The 17,739-nt window shown below is 52.1% G+C and overlaps 7 protein-coding genes across 7 annotated transcripts; 5 read left to right on the top strand and 2 right to left on the bottom strand.

The window, feature by feature from the left end:
• Window positions 1-178: 178 nt before the first annotated feature.
• On the top strand, window positions 179-1,339 carry K441DRAFT_424017 (uncharacterized protein; the record flags this gene model as incomplete). The annotated part of the gene is made up of 2 exons (XM_067641569.1): window positions 179-314; window positions 375-1,339. Coding segments are annotated over 2 exons (1,101 nt in total), but the record flags the coding sequence as incomplete, so codon positions are not given.
• Window positions 1,340-2,620: 1,281 nt separating this feature from the next.
• K441DRAFT_616978 (uncharacterized protein) lies at window positions 2,621-5,336 on the bottom strand. Its single transcript, XM_067645774.1, has 2 exons — window positions 4,983-5,336; window positions 2,621-4,923 (listed from the first exon to the last, which is right to left on the bottom strand). The coding sequence occupies exons 1-2, from the start codon at window positions 5,317-5,319 to the stop codon at window positions 2,873-2,875; spliced, it is 2,388 nt and encodes a 795-aa protein (XP_067500412.1). The 5' UTR covers window positions 5,320-5,336; the 3' UTR covers window positions 2,621-2,872.
• K441DRAFT_229075 (uncharacterized protein) lies at window positions 5,262-5,943 on the top strand. The gene has a single exon (XM_067640634.1). It carries the CDS (start codon window positions 5,344-5,346, stop codon window positions 5,830-5,832), a length of 489 nt encoding a protein of 162 aa, XP_067500411.1. The 5' UTR covers window positions 5,262-5,343; the 3' UTR covers window positions 5,833-5,943.
• An 837-nt stretch (window positions 5,944-6,780) lies between these two features.
• On the top strand, window positions 6,781-7,709 carry K441DRAFT_577325 (uncharacterized protein; the record flags this gene model as incomplete). Its single annotated transcript, XM_067644234.1, has 2 exons — window positions 6,781-7,114; window positions 7,171-7,709. 2 exons carry the CDS (start codon window positions 6,781-6,783, stop codon window positions 7,707-7,709), a joined length of 873 nt encoding a protein of 290 aa, XP_067500410.1.
• A 1,171-nt stretch (window positions 7,710-8,880) lies between these two features.
• Window positions 8,881-12,007, bottom strand: K441DRAFT_642321 (uncharacterized protein; the record flags this gene model as incomplete). Its single annotated transcript, XM_067646685.1, has 7 exons — window positions 8,881-9,789; window positions 9,853-10,103; window positions 10,172-10,440; window positions 10,495-10,629; window positions 10,679-11,517; window positions 11,573-11,820; window positions 11,870-12,007. The coding sequence occupies 7 exons, from the start codon at window positions 12,002-12,004 to the stop codon at window positions 9,126-9,128; spliced, it is 2,541 nt and encodes an 846-aa protein (XP_067500409.1). The 3' UTR covers window positions 8,881-9,125.
• A 205-nt stretch (window positions 12,008-12,212) lies between these two features.
• Window positions 12,213-14,854, top strand: K441DRAFT_642316 (ARM repeat-containing protein). The gene is made up of 2 exons (XM_067646684.1): window positions 12,213-12,793; window positions 12,841-14,854. Exons 1-2 carry the CDS (start codon window positions 12,363-12,365, stop codon window positions 14,501-14,503), a joined length of 2,094 nt encoding a protein of 697 aa, XP_067500408.1. The 5' UTR covers window positions 12,213-12,362; the 3' UTR covers window positions 14,504-14,854.
• A 223-nt stretch (window positions 14,855-15,077) lies between these two features.
• On the top strand, window positions 15,078-17,197 carry K441DRAFT_698766 (glutamate decarboxylase-like protein 1; the record flags this gene model as incomplete). Its single annotated transcript, XM_067653095.1, has 5 exons — window positions 15,078-15,394; window positions 15,442-15,726; window positions 15,795-15,839; window positions 15,910-16,574; window positions 16,729-17,197. Exons 1-5 carry the CDS (start codon window positions 15,308-15,310, stop codon window positions 17,195-17,197), a joined length of 1,551 nt encoding a protein of 516 aa, XP_067500407.1. The 5' UTR covers window positions 15,078-15,307.
• Between the last annotated feature and the right edge of the window lie 542 nt (window positions 17,198-17,739).

Here is a 17,739-nt window from a genome sequence, read left to right as displayed (position 1 = left end):
GAGCAAAGGCGGTCAACATTTTAGTGGGGAGCTGGGGAGTCGGGGAATTGGGCACTCGAGATCTAATCGGCGACGATCTTTCAACGCCCATCAGCAACACTCCAGCTCTACAACCGTACGTTGCACCCACGCTCCCTCTTCATGTACATAGAACAATGCATCGTTTTTAATCCTCACCATGTCCGGGAACCCCTTCCGCATATCTCTGCAGCAACAACAACAACAAGAGCCTGCTATCAATCCGACTTCTACATTCCTAACTCTCGATACAACATCAGGTAGGGCTGACGCTTCAGGGCAGCCCATAGATACTGGTATATATTGCCTTAAACAGCTTTTAATCTGCTAAAGACTCAAGAGTAATGCTATCGCAGTTAGATCGTCACCAAAACCGCTCAAGACAAAGAGAGTTGTCCGCATTGAATCCCCCGCCTCACCCTCTCCGCAACCGGGTTTTCCTGATACAGAGGATGTACTACTGCAGCGTTTGAATCGAGGAGGTCACATAGGCTCCCCGCCTCCTGCGTCTCCTACAACATCGTCGGACTCGGCCGAGGAATCCTTGGGTGACCCTTTCAACAGAGATACAGATGGAGAGGGAGATGGAAAGGAAGATGATGAACTTGTCAGGAATACACGAACAAACTCAGCCATGGAAGAAAAGGCATCAGAGTCTACAAGCACCATTGTCCCCGTAAACCCTTTCCAGAAGACTCTCGCGACTATGGAGCCCTCGGTGAAGGTTGCCACGCTACATCGAGAGGCGCTATTTGACCGGCCAACTCCGGAGAGGATGGGATCAGGAACAACAAGAGCTTCACTGGATGTAGACGCCTTCAAGAGGCTTCTCATGACTGGCAATACAAATCCGTCGGGTTCCGGTACGCCGTCATCTCAACCAGTCCTGCAGAATTCTATAAGTGGAGCTATCCTCGAAAGCAGTAGTAGCACAGATACGTCATCAATATCACGGCAGTCGATCTTCGAACCTATACACGAGACCCACACTGAATCTCCCCGAACATCATATGAGACGGCTGGCTCAGACGACGATGAAACTGCCAGCTTGATGACTGAGGGTCGGAAAATCGAGAAGAAAAAACCCCCACCTCCAAAACATCGACATGGGAAATTAGTTGCGTCAAGAACACCGCAAACGGTTTCTTTTGCAGATTTCTCTCCTTCATTCGCTCTTCCCACTCCACAGAATCCATCATCTCCTGGGGCACCGACATCTCCGCAGTTGAACAAAACAAATTCTGACCTAAATAAACCTCTCCCACCTCCGCCGGATGCTTCCTCTCCACCATCAGAACCGCAGGAAAGTCAAAAAGAACCTGTACTACAATCAAGTCCCATCGAATATCCTTCAGGCTCATCTGGCCCTGCGCCTCCACAGAAAAAGATACCTCCCGTCCCTCCATTATCCAGGCGGCACAGCACGCTCCGATCCTCCACAGGGCAGAACCGGTCCCGCAGCAACTCCTCCCTAACAATCTCCTCGCAAATCTCCGACGCCCCCAGCCCAAGCCTGACCAACGAACCAACCCAGCCCCTCCCCCAATCGTACAAATCGCCGCCCCCACCCCCACCAGCCCGCCGCCACGCCTCCAGCACCGTATCCACAAGCAACCACCCCTCAACCACCGACCTCACCCCCGCGCGCACCCCCTCCCTGCACTCCCCGCGCCCGCCGCGGACCTCCCCGGACACAGGCCCCGGCAGCAGCAGCAGCAGCATCACCGCCAGCAGCAGCACCACTATGCCTCCGCCCCCACCCCCGCCCCGCCGCGGCTCCGGGAAAACAAGCTTCGATATGCAGCGCCCGCTCCCCGCCTCCACATCCCCGACGTCGAGCCGCAGGGCTAGTGGCGAGCATAAGCGGCGCAGCCTCGACAATGGGGCGCGCAGGCCTAGCGGGGCTAGTGAGAGCTCGCTGCGGTATGAGTATGGGGGCGGCGGAGGGGTTGCGGTGGAGGGAGTAGGGGAGGGGGCTGAGACGCCGCTGGAGGAGCGGTCGAATTCCGCGGCGAGAGTAAGGGAGAAGGATGTGGGTGGGGAGGAGCTTAAGGTTAGGAAGATGGGGGGTGTAGGTGCGGAAGCTCCCGCGCCGGATATCCTGAGCGATATGGAGAGGTTGCAGCGTGAGGTTGATGAGTTGCGGGATCGGTATCGAAGGGTTAGCTAGGTGGGCTGCTTGATTTATTGGTCTTTCTCTGTGTGAGGGGGTTATGGGGGAGGGGATGGAAGGCTAGAACGCGGGAAAGCGGCTGGTTACGGTGATGTTTGCCTGTTTCTTGTTTTCTTTGTCACTTTCGAAACTGTTATTGATATGGTTGAGCCATAGCGATTTGAGTTCTTTTTTTTGGGCGGCTTGCGGCGTTGGAGTTGGGCATTCACTCCGCGCCATGGCGTTCTTTGCTTTCTGCCAATTTGAAGAGCTGGGGCTGGGAGGTGAGGGAGGGAAAGGGAGGGGTTGAGGGCGTTGTTTTTTTTTTCGAGTATATACGCTTGTGTTGAGAGGTGTGAATGCGATGGGGAAGCCCTATGAGTATCATGTTAGCTTTTACGATATCTTTGTACCATGCTATGTTTTAAGACTCTTAGAGTATTCAGATTTCCTGGAATGAAATATATTGAATCTCTTGAATTGAGTGCGCTTCAGTGGCGCATTGAATACATGCGGTGCGGTATTTTCGATGGGAAAAGAGATCCCTGAAATATCTATTTACAAAACCATTCTAATCCTCCTGGGTATCGTTCGCAAGATTCCAGCAGCGAGAAAGCTCGCAGGTCCACCTCAATAATGGGTGCCGACATTGTACCGTTCCTCCTTAATACATCTCCGTTCCTCGAAAGCGTAGCCGGCACCTTACAACCCCAACCTTTTAACCGTATTGACATGTGCGGGGCCATGCCCACCTGTCTCGATAAGGCGTCGTTTGGCACCAGCGATGACTTGCCCTCTCCACTCCCAGAAAAGCTTATCGAGCCTCTGCGCAACTTCCTCGCCCTCGACCTGGGAGACAAGAGACCTGAGCCAGATATAACGTCGGGTGCTGGCGAACCTGCGCTCCGATAGTGGTCTTGTGACCACAACTCGAACCAACGCTTTGGTCATCAGTGGCCCGATGGGCAGGTGATGTGATCGCAAGTACCTATAGAAATAGTAGACGAAGCGGGCGCTGGCACGACTGGTGATAGACTCATCCAGCGAGAACTGGTAAGCGATTTGGTGTGCCAGCTCGGCGCGGACGTTGAGAATATTCTTGAGAGAGCCGGTACGGAAGACAGCAGGGAGGTGGTCATGCCGCGCTGCCGTTTCTAGAATTTTGCGCATCCTCATTCGAGATTTGATGCCCTGGAGGAGCATTTGAATGGGGAAATACGGATCGTAGCACGTTCTGGAGTTTGAGATGTAGCTGCATATCCTCAACGCGTATTCCGGCTGGGTGTCCATTTTTTCCAGCACGATTTTGTAGAGAGCCTTGGTGTCGATCTGGTCCACTCCCCTCTCTTTTAGTATCCCTAGAAAACGCTCCATCTCCACTACTCCTACTTTCGCTTGGAATCGATTGACCAGTTCCAGGATATGTGTGGTGGTGACTAGGGTTGGAATCTTCCTTTCGTTCATACCTACAATGATATCAAGGAGCATTCGTTCAAGGCCTTTATTCTTGTAACCCGCCATGCGAGAAATGTGAGTACGCTGGAAGTGGGAGAACCTAAGCGCAACAACCCCCCCCCAGTGATTGGTCTTAGGGTCAGGAAGGTACTTCGGTATCCAGTGATTGAGCAATGCCTCAGTCAACACTTCGGGTTGTAGAGTCTCCAAGTGCACTGCTATGCTTGCTGGCGAGATATCCTTTCTGGCGAGCATAGCATAGACCATTTGCCAGTCTACCGGATTGGGGCTTGTGTTGGGGAATACTCGTAGAAATTCCAGCCATGCCGAAAGAGCGTTCTTGACCTCCTGGGTTTGCGGTTGATTTGTAAGATATATTATCACGGCCCTGAACCAGACATGCAGCCGATCTCGAGGCAAGCCATTGAATACCGCAATAAAACTCTCGTCCTTTTTCCGTTCGCGTTTTAAATAGCACATGCTGAAGCCAAGTACATGTTCAGCGATAGGATTTGAGCTCTTTTCCAAAGCCTCAAATTTTACAGGTTTGTAGGCAATCCCGAAAGCTTTTGTGACCCTTTCCAAAAAAGCGCAGTCCGAAGATGCATCATAGCTGCTGACAGAGTTGGAAGTGACTTCCCATAGGGCTCGATACGTGTGACTGTGTCCAATGTCGCTACAGACTAGCCGTGGGGTTTTGCTCAGCTCAGAAATCACATCCAGCGTTTCTGCTTCCGTCAGTAGACATCTTTCACTCATTGTCCGAAGCCTAAAGAGAAGTGCTCTGTAGCGGGTGGTCGCCTTGGAGATTGAATCTTCCCCGGCCTCAATCATGACGGTATTAACATGCCTAATCATTTTACAGGCATTTCCCGTACCAGGAAGACTCAGTGCAGGATCTGTCAAGAAACGGACGAGTCTTGGGAAATAGCTTCTAGTCTGAAGAAGATGCTCGAATACCAGTGTGCTGAATTTCGTAGCATCTTCACCATCTGGACAATACTTTTGGAATTTTGTTTTCAGTTCAGTATGATTTTTCGTGTTGTTAAAGATTGATCTTTTGAAGGCGCTTAATCGTGCGTCCAAATCAAGAGAAACTGCGATTTCAGCCGTTTCCTCAGCAACTTGCTCAGAGATTTCTGATATGTCCAAATATCTCTTTACTCTAGTAGCTTGTGTCTCGGGTTTGGCAGCGCGGGATATGATAGGTTGTGGCCCAAACATGGGAGGTTCGGTTCGAGGTGTCAGAGGCGATTGATCGAACACGGACAGCCAGCGTGGCATTGCAGGTCGCGATGCTAAATGCAAGTAAGTAACTGTCCCATCCAAGCTTCAAGTGTGGCTGTCAAGCACGTACGTGGTTCCAATTGCTCCTTTGGATTTCCAATTGAGGGCGGCTCATATCTCCACGATGGCGGTCCTCTGAATCCAAGGCCAAATAAGGCTCCGACGCTGGGAGCCCCTCCTCCACCTCCTGCCGCTGCAAGTCCCATAATGCGGCGTTTGGAGGCCCTCCTTCGAGCCTCCAATGGCCCTGGAACATTGCTGCCATAACGCCGTTGGCTTGTGAACGTTACTCGTAGGAAGTAGTGAAAGGCGTTGGCGAGGACTTCATCCGTAATCCAGACATGCTGTGCTGAAGGAGGAACTATCCGGTGCGCTGCTCTATGGCAGGCAATGGCAGGTTTGGGCATGAAGCACAACAGCAAGCATGAAGTATGGATGTGGCACACCCACTGTGCAGAGCTGGAGACAAAATTTACATAACAGAGCTTAGTCAGGCGGGTATTCAAATGCCCAATAAGCTTGCCTCTCACACATCTCCATCAGCCTCCCTGCGATACGCTTGGGGAACAGTGTTGATAACCGCCAATGGGAACTCAAGATTCTATAGTATCGAAAAAAAACCACGGCGTATGCTAATCATCTTGTTCTCAATGAACTACTTAACACGGATATGGATGACTTCCTGTCCTACAGAGGGGCGGAATACAGCTCCACCAGAGAAAAGAGTGACATGTGCGAAGCAGTGGCTCCGTCAGCTGTGCCTGTGCACTTTTTTCTCCGTCATCCGGATGTGGGCGGGAGAGATGAAAAGGCGAAACACGCAGAACAGCGGTCCAATGAGCTCGGGGTATCCCAGTGATCAGCCAGGCACGACATACCAGAAAGGAAGTCAGCTCTTAGATTCGACCTGTCCCCTTTGACCAGTACCTGACGCGTTCCGGCACGAGGGACAACATAGCTGGACAGCGAGAGATGGAGAATTTCGTCATCGAGAGGATTATATAGAGGCATGGTATTAATAGCAATGATAACGTCGATGCAGCGAAAATTGGCGCAATCAATAATTCAAATATACGGTCGGGCTCCACTGGGTGAGGCGCTGACGGGCTCGGGGCGATCGAGGGTGACATTTTGCTGCCGACATGCGCACAGACGCACAGAGCTCATTTCCCTCCCTCCTCCCATCTCCTTTCGCAAGCCTTCAATCAAGGCTGCACTATCACACTATCCATCGTTCGTGCGAGATTCTCGTCGACGCCCACGCTCGTTGCTGCTCTTCTTCCACCCTTCTTCACTCTCGTTGACCAAGGACGCGCCAATTCACCACCACATACATTCCTTTGCTTGCTGTGTATCCACTAGCGAGCCAGGAGAAAGGGGGTTGTCAAACGCGAAACACCACATTCCAGGGTCCGATCGCCTTTCCCAGCCAGCAATTCCAACGCTTCGTGTTTCGAAATCGCCAATTACAGGCTCGTTGAGCGAGTCCTGCGAGCTGAACAACCAGCATCCTAATTCCTGATAGACCTTCAACACCGTCACACGACCTTCTGTCAACAATAACCCTCGCCCAACCGTACCCGCCGCCTGTGTGGAGCCGCGTTGCAACAAACCAACCTCGGATAGCGTTTAGAGAGTCTGTAGCGACATACGACACCGATTCATGCGTTCTGGTTATTTTGTTTAGGCCAAAGGTACTTTGACGCGAGGCGTCAATTCCAACCTCACCTCAACGGCCACCTCGCTCACTGCAATCAGGATTGCTCCACAACGGCCTAGACGGCTGTCCGCTTTCGAACGCAAGACCATCCCTTGCTTCCTTTTTCGTCCACCATACTGCGTTGATACAACGAACATCTCCTTCAGCCATGGTGTCAACATCAGTCATGTCCGCCATGGTAGCGGCATCACTACTATCGTTGGTGTCGGGCCAAGCAATACCAACACCGACCTACACCGGTTCCCTTAATGCCATGACGGATGAAGGATGTTTTAATACTGGAGAGCCTCTTGAAGACCACGGATCATACACGTTTCAGACTACCGGCAACTGTCAACCAATATGCGTAGGCCTTGGGAAGCCTGTTATGGGTCTCGTTGATGGCAGTAACTGCTGGTGTGGTGACCTACTACCTCCGAAATCTGCTAAAGTGGATAACTCGAGTTGTGACACTCCGTGCAACGGTTACAATCTAGATAACTGTAGGCCTACCTGATATATGAACACTCTAGTCTAAAACTAACGGTTATTTTTGCAGGCGGTGGCAACAACTTCTGGGCCGTATGGCTCACAGGTCTCAATCATAACTCCATAGCAAACTATGACCCATCATCGTCATCGGCATCGGCATCGGCAACCAGTGCTCCCAAAACTTCAGCACCGGCAGCCGTAGTAACCGTTGGAGGATCGACCGTGGTTATGACCGTTCCAGGTCAAACTGGAACTAGCAAGCCACCCACCCCCCCCCCAAGCGGCCCCAACAAAGCAAGCATCGCTGCAGGGGTCGTTGTCGGTGTAGTTGTTCTCGCAGGAATCATCGCAGGTGTAATGCTGTATCTTCGACGAAAGCGTAGACGAGAGGTTGAAGAGGAGTACAGAAGACAAGCTGCTGTCAATCCCTTTGTCGGAACTGGCAAGCTTCACACCAGCAACTCCTCAATGAACGACTCGCGGCTTGACCCAGAGGTCATGCTTAGGAGACAGAGTGATGGCAGCATTGCAGACAACCAGGATTATTCCCGAAGGATATTGAAGGTAAGTGTTAGCTGCCCAGTGTTAATGTTGCTCCAGTCCTAACAAACCACAGGTCACAAATCCAGACGGACACTAGCGCGGCCATATGACGATAACGACCCTCGTCTTTTCCATTGGCCAAATTTCTAGCGCACCTCCCCATCTGTGTTCTGTCGATGACATTACTCATATCCTCCAAAAATCAACCCTCATGCACTCTATCCGCCAGATCCTCAGAATTTCCTCAACCTCTTGTATTATGCCCTAGGCATTGGGTTCCTTTTTTGTCTCCCAGTGCAGTCATGCTTGACGAGAGTACGGAACCCATCTAGATGTTCGCACACTCTTCGATAATGCACTTCACCTACGAAGTCAATTCCTCACAGAGACCGTGCGGCTCCGAGATGACTGTTTTGGTGATACTTTCTCTTCCATGATTGCTGTGTGTCGTCATCCTGTGTTATATACTTAGGCGTAATATGGTGTTTTTTGATCAAAGGGCATCACATGCGGGTGGGAATACACGGAGCGTTTGGCCATTCTTTTTTCTTACTTTCCCTTTATTTGGACAGCTATTGTCTGTGGTTGGACTTGTGGGTCCGATCCGTCCGCTCTCTCTATCTCTGCCTCCGTGCCACCCATCCCACCCATACTCTCTCGTTACGCCATCCTCCCAATCACTCATCTGCGTTTTCTGGCTTTGTCGGTTCAAAAGCGGGCAATATCTTTTAGTCTAAATACCTTTATAGCCAGGATCACAAGTGAACTTTACAAAAGTACTTTGACGTCTAATTCGTGAATGATGTCAACGGAAGCTTAACAAAGAATCTACGCGTCCTCCAACCACAGATCTTTTCCGAGCAACAGTCGTTTCGTAGATACTCTCGTCTGAGCCAGATATACGTAATCGAGCTACGGCAAGGCTATCCCCCTCCCAGACCAAGCATTCATTTCACTGACAGAGGGGTGATGTCAGAACTGCGTCGGGATCCTAGTTCTCAGCTAGCCAGACCCTTGCCAGACCCATTCCTCAGCCCACTTACCCACACCACTTTCCACACGCACGATTTCACATGCGCCTAGCCCAAGCCACGCACGAGAACCGACGAGCCGCGGGGTACGTGCACCTTCCGCTTCGAGCGCGGTGTAACAAACCTCGTCGAGTTTGTTTCATGTTTCAAACAGATGGATCCTCAATGCCCCTTCACCAATCCCCACAAAAGTAGTGGAGAAGCAAGAGGAAACCGGGTCCAGCAGAAATCCGGGGGCGCAACCCTAGACACAAAGAGCGCGGATGTAACGGGAGGAAATATTTACGTTTCCTGTTCATGACATGGGATCGAGTGACTTCCGACCGCTATACTAGGTACCTAGTTTTTTACATGACTTGGTGCCACGGCTCGGTGTGGTCTCGGCCTAATAAGACACGTACCTACTGCTCCATACCACGTACCATCATCCAGCACGGCCCAACGGCACCTAGCCCCCCAGCTCGACGCGCCGCCCCAGCACCGCGCGCGCCTCGACCTCCGTCAGCGCCTCCATGCCCAGCTCCTCCAGCACGTCGCGCGCGCTCTGGTTATCCGCGAAGAGGCGGCGCTCGACCTCCCACAGCCCCAAGCCGTCCGCCGCAGCCGCATCAGCCTCTCCAGCTGCCGCAACCACTCCTCCTGCTTCTGCGTCGTCCTCCGCGCCCCACGCCCCGCCCTCCCACTCCTCTTCCTCCTCCTCCTTCTCCTCCCCATCATCATCATCCCCGGCAGCCTTGCTCTTCGCAGGCGCTTTGCCTTTGGCAGGGAGACCGACCAGCCGCACGCCCTCGCCGCACTTCCGTAGCCCGGCCCCCGCGACGCCGGCGCCGACGCAGCCGTCGACGACGCGGCAGATGGCGCCGAGGTCCGTGGCCAGCTGGGTCGCGCCCGCGGTGGAGAAGTGGTGGCGCGTGAGCACGGCGTCCCACAGGACGGCGGAGAGGGCGTGCAGCAGGGCGCGCGTGATGCGGCGGAGGGGCGCGGGGGCGAGGGCGCGCGCGAGGAAGCCGAGCGAGGTGTTGAGGTAGGTTAAGAGGGGGTCGAGCTCTGCGGTTGGGGAGAGGGCGGTTGGGTTTGAAGAGGGGGCTGCGGTGAGAGAGCCCCAGGGGTTGCTGTGGTGGGGGGTTGGTTAGTGTTGGGCAGTTTTGGGAGGGAGCGGGGGTGGGGAGGAGTACATGTGGCGGTATGGTCGTAGTGCTTCGCGCATGTTTTGGGAGAGGAGGTCGATGATGATGCCTTCGCTGCGGATTCGTAGGCGAGAATATGCGCCTGCGGTTTCGTCGAAGAGCGCGCCTGTGTCGGCGTCAGAGCCGACGGCGCTGGAGGTGCGTTCGGCGACGTCAGCTACTGTCATTGGCCCTGTGAGGGGTTTGCTGCTATGCTGGCGTGCGCGATCTTGGAGCTCTTCCCAGAGCTCAAGGAAGAACTGTTAAACTTTATTAGTGCTGCAAGGGGAAGGCTAAGTATAGGCGTGGATCGAAAGCGAGGACTGACCAGATCATCACTCCAATCCCGCATTGCTTTCTCAAGGTAGTCTGCGCTGCCGTAAATTCTACACAGTCTTTCCAGACCTTCGAGGCCTTGAAGTTTTGCCTGTTCTTCTTTGGTAATACCTTGAACTGTGCGGCCGATGGAAGATGTCATGCTTAGGTATGCTTCTAAACCAGAATGAAGACGCTCGTGAAATCTATCAAATATTGATATTTGGATGTCGATTAAGAAACGAAGCTTTTGAGAGAACGAAGTCAAGGGCCGATAACGATCTGCAGACGTCCTTTTCAGAACCAGAAATTATCTTCAAAATATGATTAACATACCAGTGATTGTCTCTAGCAAATCGTTCACGTGAATGGCTGCCTTCGTAGGCTTGGTAGAGCCAGGGTCGACACTATCAAAATCAAGTTCTCCATTGTCCGGAGCATCCATAATATTCTGGTATCGAGCCAAAGCAACTACGTGGCGTCAGCAAAATGTACATTTCTAAATCCTGATATTGCCTACAGTCTTTCTCAACTTGAAGCCACCGGCTGAACCAGTCTTGTTGAACAAGCACTTCCCACGCAAGGCCTTTCCAGCCCTCCATCCTATTTCCGCCATCGTACCTCCATTCCTCTCGAATAGTAGTATCGAAATTCATGATCTCGTGTATGAAGTGGCTTAACAGCTGTGGCTGACCAGCGACCTGGGGCAGAGTGGAAAAAATCTTTGTCCGTAACATGGGAAGAAGCGCAGTGATTAACGCTGATGTAGCATCAATATAAACTGGATTAAGAGCAAGATCTGTCCCTCTGAAGTGATTGAAAAGGACTGGCTGTAAATTATCTAGCACAAAGTTGTTGTAAGAATTCAATTGGGTAGTAATGTGCGAAAGAAAATATTCCGGTTTATCAAGCCGATTAGTAGGTCTGTCACCTTCAAAATGATAACGAAACCTCATTTCCAGAGGCTGCACAAGCACCTCGAGAGGGAATAGCACTGCTGGTGGCTTACTCCTTGTCTTACTAGTTGAAGCGCTCTCCATGGCCTCAAGTTCAGGCATCTGAAGATCTAAAAGTTTGCCCACACAAGCATCCCATTTGTCCTGTAGATTATTCGGGAGTATTGCGTCTGCCTTTGGCCAAGTAATCTTCTTCAGGATAGCCTCCAGATCTGCAGAGAACGCATCCTTTATCTGCCTTCGGAGATTTTGTGTTGTTTTAACTATGTGATCGAGGAGGTGGGGAGCCGCCCCCTCAGCAGCTTCCTGCATCGGTATCATCCGAGAAACGAGGGTTTGAAATTGTCTATAAGGTTTGAGGGCAGCTTCATTCGACTTAGTAAGCTGCGATTGGGCTTCCTTACTGCAAGAAAAGTATCAGTGACCGTTCGTAAGCGTTTAAGCATACAGAAGATTACCTCAGGACGTCGACCTCTTTCAGCAACTCTATGTACCCATTGGCCACATCGAGCCTGCGCAACTTATCCATGCTCGATTCGAAGCGTTGCACAGCTTCACCGCTCGTTTCGGAGCTCGTAATTATCATCAGTCTTTGGTCAATGTCCTCCTGCTCTTTATTAAACTGCCAAGCCTTCTCCTGGAGTGTGGCATATTGCGTGTGAGAGTCCTTCTTAGCTCCCTCAAGGTCTCTTCCTGCATCTTCGAGCTATCCAAGTATCAGCATAGGCGCTAGACACGCGCTGTGCTCGCCTTACCTGCTTCTTGAGCAGGCCATGCTGGTTGCGAATGTTGGACAGCAGGGAATCGAGCGCATCAAGGTCGCCGAGATTTTGCAGCCTGTCGTCCAAATAGTCGGCGACTCTGACGTCCCTGTCCTCGGTTGTCTCCATTGCGGGTAGTGTGGGTGGTTGATGGAGGGGGCCGATTGCTCTTTCGGTGGTGGCTTTTGTTGGAGTGCCTGAAATGGGGTCCAATGGATGTTCCTCGATCTCAAACGCCTTGGCGATCCACAACGTGGAGCTAGGGCCGGCTTCTGGAAGCGAGATGCGCCGTGATAGAATTCTTTAGCATAGAAAGGCCCACCCCACCACAAATCTACAATACTATCGTGTCCCTAGGGAACCCCCATTAAATTGGCCATTGCCTTTGCTTACCCGCTCCCGTTCTCCCCCTTCCCCCTTCCCGCGCCTAATAATTTTTTTGTTTCGCCTTGCTTTGGATCGACATTCTTAACCGTCCCGCGGCACCATGCCTAAGGAAAATAAAAAGCGAGGGCGGCGAGAGGAACAGAAAAAGCGCAAGCGGGAACACCTCGACGACGAGTCAGCGCACAAGAAACGCAAGAAATCGGTCGAGCAGGCAGGGTATACTCCTCTTAACGAGGAGGCTCAGCAAGATGAAGCCTTTGATGGCGTCACTAGGCCAGGCGAAATGCCTTTCTACGGCATGTTGGACGAAGAAGAGCAGGAATACTTCAAGCGCGCTGATGAGATGCTCGAGCTGAATCAGTTCAACGATCCAGAAGAGCGATCCCTGTTCTTGGACAATGTATACCGAGAAGCGGACGGGAAAGAACTCAAGATTGCAAACAGCCAGTCTTGCTCAAGGCTGATGGAGCGATTGATCCTTCTGTCAACACCCACGCAGCTCAAAGGGCTCTTCCAGAAGTTCAATGGCCAGTAGGTAATTTTTAAAAGCGATATGTGTCCATTCTAATTGCTTGTAGCTTCTTATACCTCGTCCAACATCGATTTGCGTCCCACTGTTGCGAAGCGCTTTTTATTCACACTGCACCAATTGTCACACGAGAAATCGTTGCACCCATGGAGGGCCAGACCCCTTCCGACCCGAACGAAGTGGTCGTCTCTATGGAAAATCTCTTCCTATACGCAATAAACGAGCTCGAAGGTTACCTGGGCTACCTCATGACGGACAAATTTGCCTCGCATGCGTTACGAGTACTCCTAGTTGTCCTGGCTGGCCTACCTCTTACTCGATCTAATACTCGGTCGCTTTTACAAAGCAAAAAAAAAGAGAAGGTCGGTGTAGCCGGAGTAGAGAAGTCGAGTGAATTAAGCCTTGAGAAGAGGACTGTACCTGAGGCATTCACGAATGCTTTAGAGAAGGTTATCAATGACAGCGTCTCAGGCTTAGACACGACCTATCTTCGCGCACTCGCATTACATCCAACTGGCAACCCTACCCTCCAGCTACTCTTACAATTGGAGTTGTCGCAGTTCGGAAAGCAAAGAGCAAAGGATGAGAACTCGATAATACACAGACTTCTTCCAGATGATCCAATTGTTGAAGGCACAGAAAGCGCCTCCTTCATCAACGGTCTAGTGTATAGCCCTATTGGATCCCGGCTTTTGGAAACTGTCATCGAATTTGCACCAGGAAAAATGTTCAAGGCACTATATCGAGAGTTTTTCAAAGAGCGGATGGGCAGCCTGGCCCGAAATGAAATCGCAGGATACGTCGCTGCGAAGATTTTAGAGAGATTGAGTAAAGAGGACCTGGAAGAAGCAACGCTCTTGATTGTTGAACAAATGCCAGGATTGGTGGAGCGCAACCGGACAGCCATCATCAAAACATTGATTGAGCGATGCGCAATTCGAGGAGTTGATACCGCACCTATCGCAGCTCAACTTGAGCTCGGTGATGGTGGCGCCAATGGATTCGAAATCTCACGACTACTCAAGCTTGGCGAAGCATCATCCAACGATGGCAGGAAGTCATTATCTGATACGAAAGCGCATCAGTCTAATCCTGATAAAGCACATGGGTCTCTACTTGCACAAGCCATGTTGACCGTTCCAGGTCCTTTAAGTAACCTGATATTCGAGTCTTTTGCGCGCCTCGGGACACCGCTATCCCTCAATGCTGCGAAGGACCCCACCGCATCACGAGCGCTACAGGCAGCTCTCACATCTCCTAATGCTTCTATAATATTTCGAAGAAAGATTATTCAGCAATTTTACGGACATATCGCCGAGATGGCACTAGACCCTTCAGCGTCACACGTTATCGATTCTATTTGGGATGGCACACATGGATTGGCGTTTATTCGAGAGAGAATCGCAGAGGAGCTGACAGAAACAGAAGCTTCTCTGCGAGAGTCATTTGTTGGGCGCGCAGTTTGGAGGAATTGGAAGATGGACCTGTACAAGCGACGAAGAGGAGACTGGGTGAAGCAATCCAGGACCAACGCTGGCAACGAGGGATTTCAGTCTTTCCCAGAAAGTAATTACGGTGAGATGGAGAGAGAGAAAAACAGACATCTAACGGCGATCGAATTGGCAAGGCAAAAACACGCAGCGGCAAAGGCAAAAAGGGAAAAGGAGTTGGGCAAGGGCAAAGGAAAAGGGAAAGCAGCAATGACGGAATAGAAGAATGTAATGAACACGGCTGACGGCTAGAGCTTAATATCTAATCCGAGCAACTGGGCGGTGAAAAATTCTGCCGGCAATTACTTAGGGGGTGTTCGGTTGCAACTCCATATTCAACATGGAGATTCCACATTGTAGCCGAAATGGGGCTCAAATCTGAATATGAGGGTGTTGTTCGGTAAATCTGACGACTTCTGAATATGGAACTCCTCCATATCGGTAAGCGCGTCAAATTTGTAAGCTATACTGTATACAGTAGTTGAAATGAGGTTCTTGGCACTATTTTTTAATACGTAGCTTTGAGCTCCTGTTCCATATTCCATATCAATATGGAACTCTCGCACACGCGCCAAAGTAACAACTTCTTATAATATAGCGACTCTACGCACCCTAATCGCGATAAGCTTGTTTCTAGGGCATTGTAGGCGTTGCGGGCGTCGCAGGTGTCACTGTAACTCTACTACGGGTCATACGGGAGGTGGGCGAAGGCGTAGAAAACGTTGATCACAAAGAGGGCGTTAGCCGAAGAGGAGGCTCCATTGCCATACTAAAATAGGGAGTCGCGAAGAGGCCTAGTGCAGAGAGGGGCTCATTCGAATCGCTCACCGGCGTCAATCATGCATTATGCGAAGCCAAATATGGAGCCTCATCTGGAGCCTTACTACAGAAATCAATATCAATGTCGCCATCTCACATACTCCTTCTTACTTTTCTCAGCCTATCTTCTTATTCACTCTCCATTTTATCTTCTGTATTTCCTCTGTCTAATTACTAGTCGAGGAACCATCCTTATACAATTTTATCATGGCCTCGAACGGACTGGTTTATCCGGACGAAGCTACTAACACTCACCAGGAGCCACCTCTGAGTCGCACGGACGAAGTTAAAGAGGTACCTACTTCTTTTCAAATGCCTTTTTTTGTTGCTAACTCCTTTAGCTACTTGACGCTGTTCAAGAACTGATAATTCCATTCATACGCGCAGCTGATGAAGACGCTAATAAAAAGCATACCGGCCGTGGACTTGTTATACCAGGTGGACCAAGGACCACTCTGGTCGAATATCACTCCCCACAGAAACTAGAGCAATTGCTAGATCTTCAGATACCCCATGAAGGTGGTGGAAAAGATGGACTACTAGATATGCTACGGAAAATTCTGCAGTACTCGGTCAATACCTGGGATCAGGGGTTCATGGACAAGCTATATGCATCGACGAATGCTGTATGTAGTCAAAACGCCCATATCTGTGTATACCATCCCATGAACGTCACGCTGAAAGAATCCCCTAGGTTGGCCTAGTATCAGAGCTTATTCTGGCCGTGCTGAACACAAACGTGAACAAACCCCCTATCCCCTCCCCCCCCCTAGTCTTACACCCCCCACTCATACCATCGCCCTCGCCAGGTCCACGTCTACCAAGTCTCACCGGTCCTGACTCTAATCGAGAAGCACACAACGCGGCTCCTCGCCTCCCTCATCGGCTTCGACTCGCCGCACGCGGGCGGGATATCGCAGCCGGGCGGCAGCGCCTCGAACAGCAGCGCGCTGGTCATCGCGCGCAACACGCTGTTCCCGGAGACGAAGGCCTCCGGACTCGGCGCGCGGCGCTTCGTGCTCTTCACGTCGGCCCACGGGCACTACTCGCTCGAGAAAGCGGCGCAGATGTTCGGGTTCGGGTCGGACGCCGTGAAGAGCGTGCCCGTCGACGCGGCCGGCTGCATGAGGCCGGATGCGCTGGACGCCATGGTTGAGGCGGCGAAGCGGGAGGGCGAGACGCCGTTCTTCGTGAATGCGACGGCGGGCACGACGGTGCTGGGGTCGTTTGACCCGCTGGATGCGATCGCGGATGTCTGCGCCAGGCACGGCTTGTGGCTGCATGTCGATGGTAGCTGGGGCGGTAGCGTGGTGTTCAATGCGGAGCTGAAGGCGAGCAGGCTGAAGGGGATCGAGCGCGCGGATACCGTGGTTATCACGCCGCATAAGATGCTGGGTGTGCCGATGACGTGCTCGTTTTTGATCGGGAGGGACTTGAGGCAGTTTTGGAGCGCGATGACGTTGCCGGCGGGATAGTGAGTTGAATTTCTCTTTCCCTCCCCGTGTCTCTGGCCATATCTCCACCTCTATCCCTACCCCTATCCTCCGCTTCCCACCCCCACATATCGCAACCTCCTTGATCACGAACCCTAACCCTACCCTAACCCATCCCAAGCTAACCCTCCCCAGCCTCTTCCACACCACACCCCCCACCGCAACCTCGATCTACGACCTCGCAGACCTAACCCCGCAATGCGGCCGCCGCGGCGACAGTCTCAAGCTCCACCTCGCCCTCACCTACCACGGCCTCCCGCACTTCTCGGCCGCCCTCTCCCGCGCCTTCGCCACGGCATCCCACCTCGCGTCCCTGCTCGCCGCTTCCGCGAACATCGTCCTCGCCTCCCCGTCCCCGCTGCCGTGCTTGCAGGTCTGCTTCTACTGGGCCCGAGGGGGGAGGTTGAGTCCGGATGGAGAAGCGAATGGGGGCGTGACAGAGCGAATTGCAAGGGCTTTGGTGAGGCGCGGGTGGATGGTAGATTTTGCGCCGGGGGTGCACGGGAAGATGTTTCGCGTTGTGGTGGGGTTGGAGACACGGAGGGGGACGGTGGAGGGGCTGGTTAGGGCTGTTGAGGAGGTTGCGGAGGAGGAGGGGGTGTAGACTGGCGGCATCGAGGCATGCTTAGAGGGCAGGGCTGGGGGAGGGGAGTTTTATGAGGGAGTTCAGTGGGTCGGTGGCTCTTCGTTGTATGGGTTGGCGGCTTTTGTCGTGGTGCTTGGGTATGGGTGTGGCGCGTGGGCGGCCTGGCGGTGGATTCTTTGGCTGTAACTGCATCTCGAGAAGGAAACGGAGGTTGTCTGATAGGAACATTTTTGTATTGAAAAGACTAAGTATCGAGCACTAAGGGGGGTTAGGAGTCAATCTAACGACAATTTTAGTAAGTTTAAACTTCCTCTGCTACTCTATATTACTATTAAATACATGCTAAGACTTACTATAAATAGTATGTTTGCAATGGAGCGCCGCGGCGATCCCGGCGCCAAATCAATATTGAGGAAGTGGATTGGATCTGACCTCAGATCCACGTGGCACCGGTCCAAGTAGATACCTGGCTCGTTGACCGAGCTGCGCAGCTAGATGCAGAACAGGAAGCCAAGCTTCCAGCAGCATCATTCAGTTTCAGACCGATTGTTCGGAACAGA

This window comes from Cenococcum geophilum, assembly GCF_001692895.1.
Source record: "Cenococcum geophilum 1.58 unplaced genomic scaffold K441scaffold_43, whole genome shotgun sequence".
NCBI lineage: Eukaryota > Fungi > Ascomycota > Dothideomycetes > Gloniales > Gloniaceae > Cenococcum > Cenococcum geophilum.
Note: the sequence above shows the minus strand (reverse complement) of the source record. Positions and strands in the feature narration are given on the sequence as shown.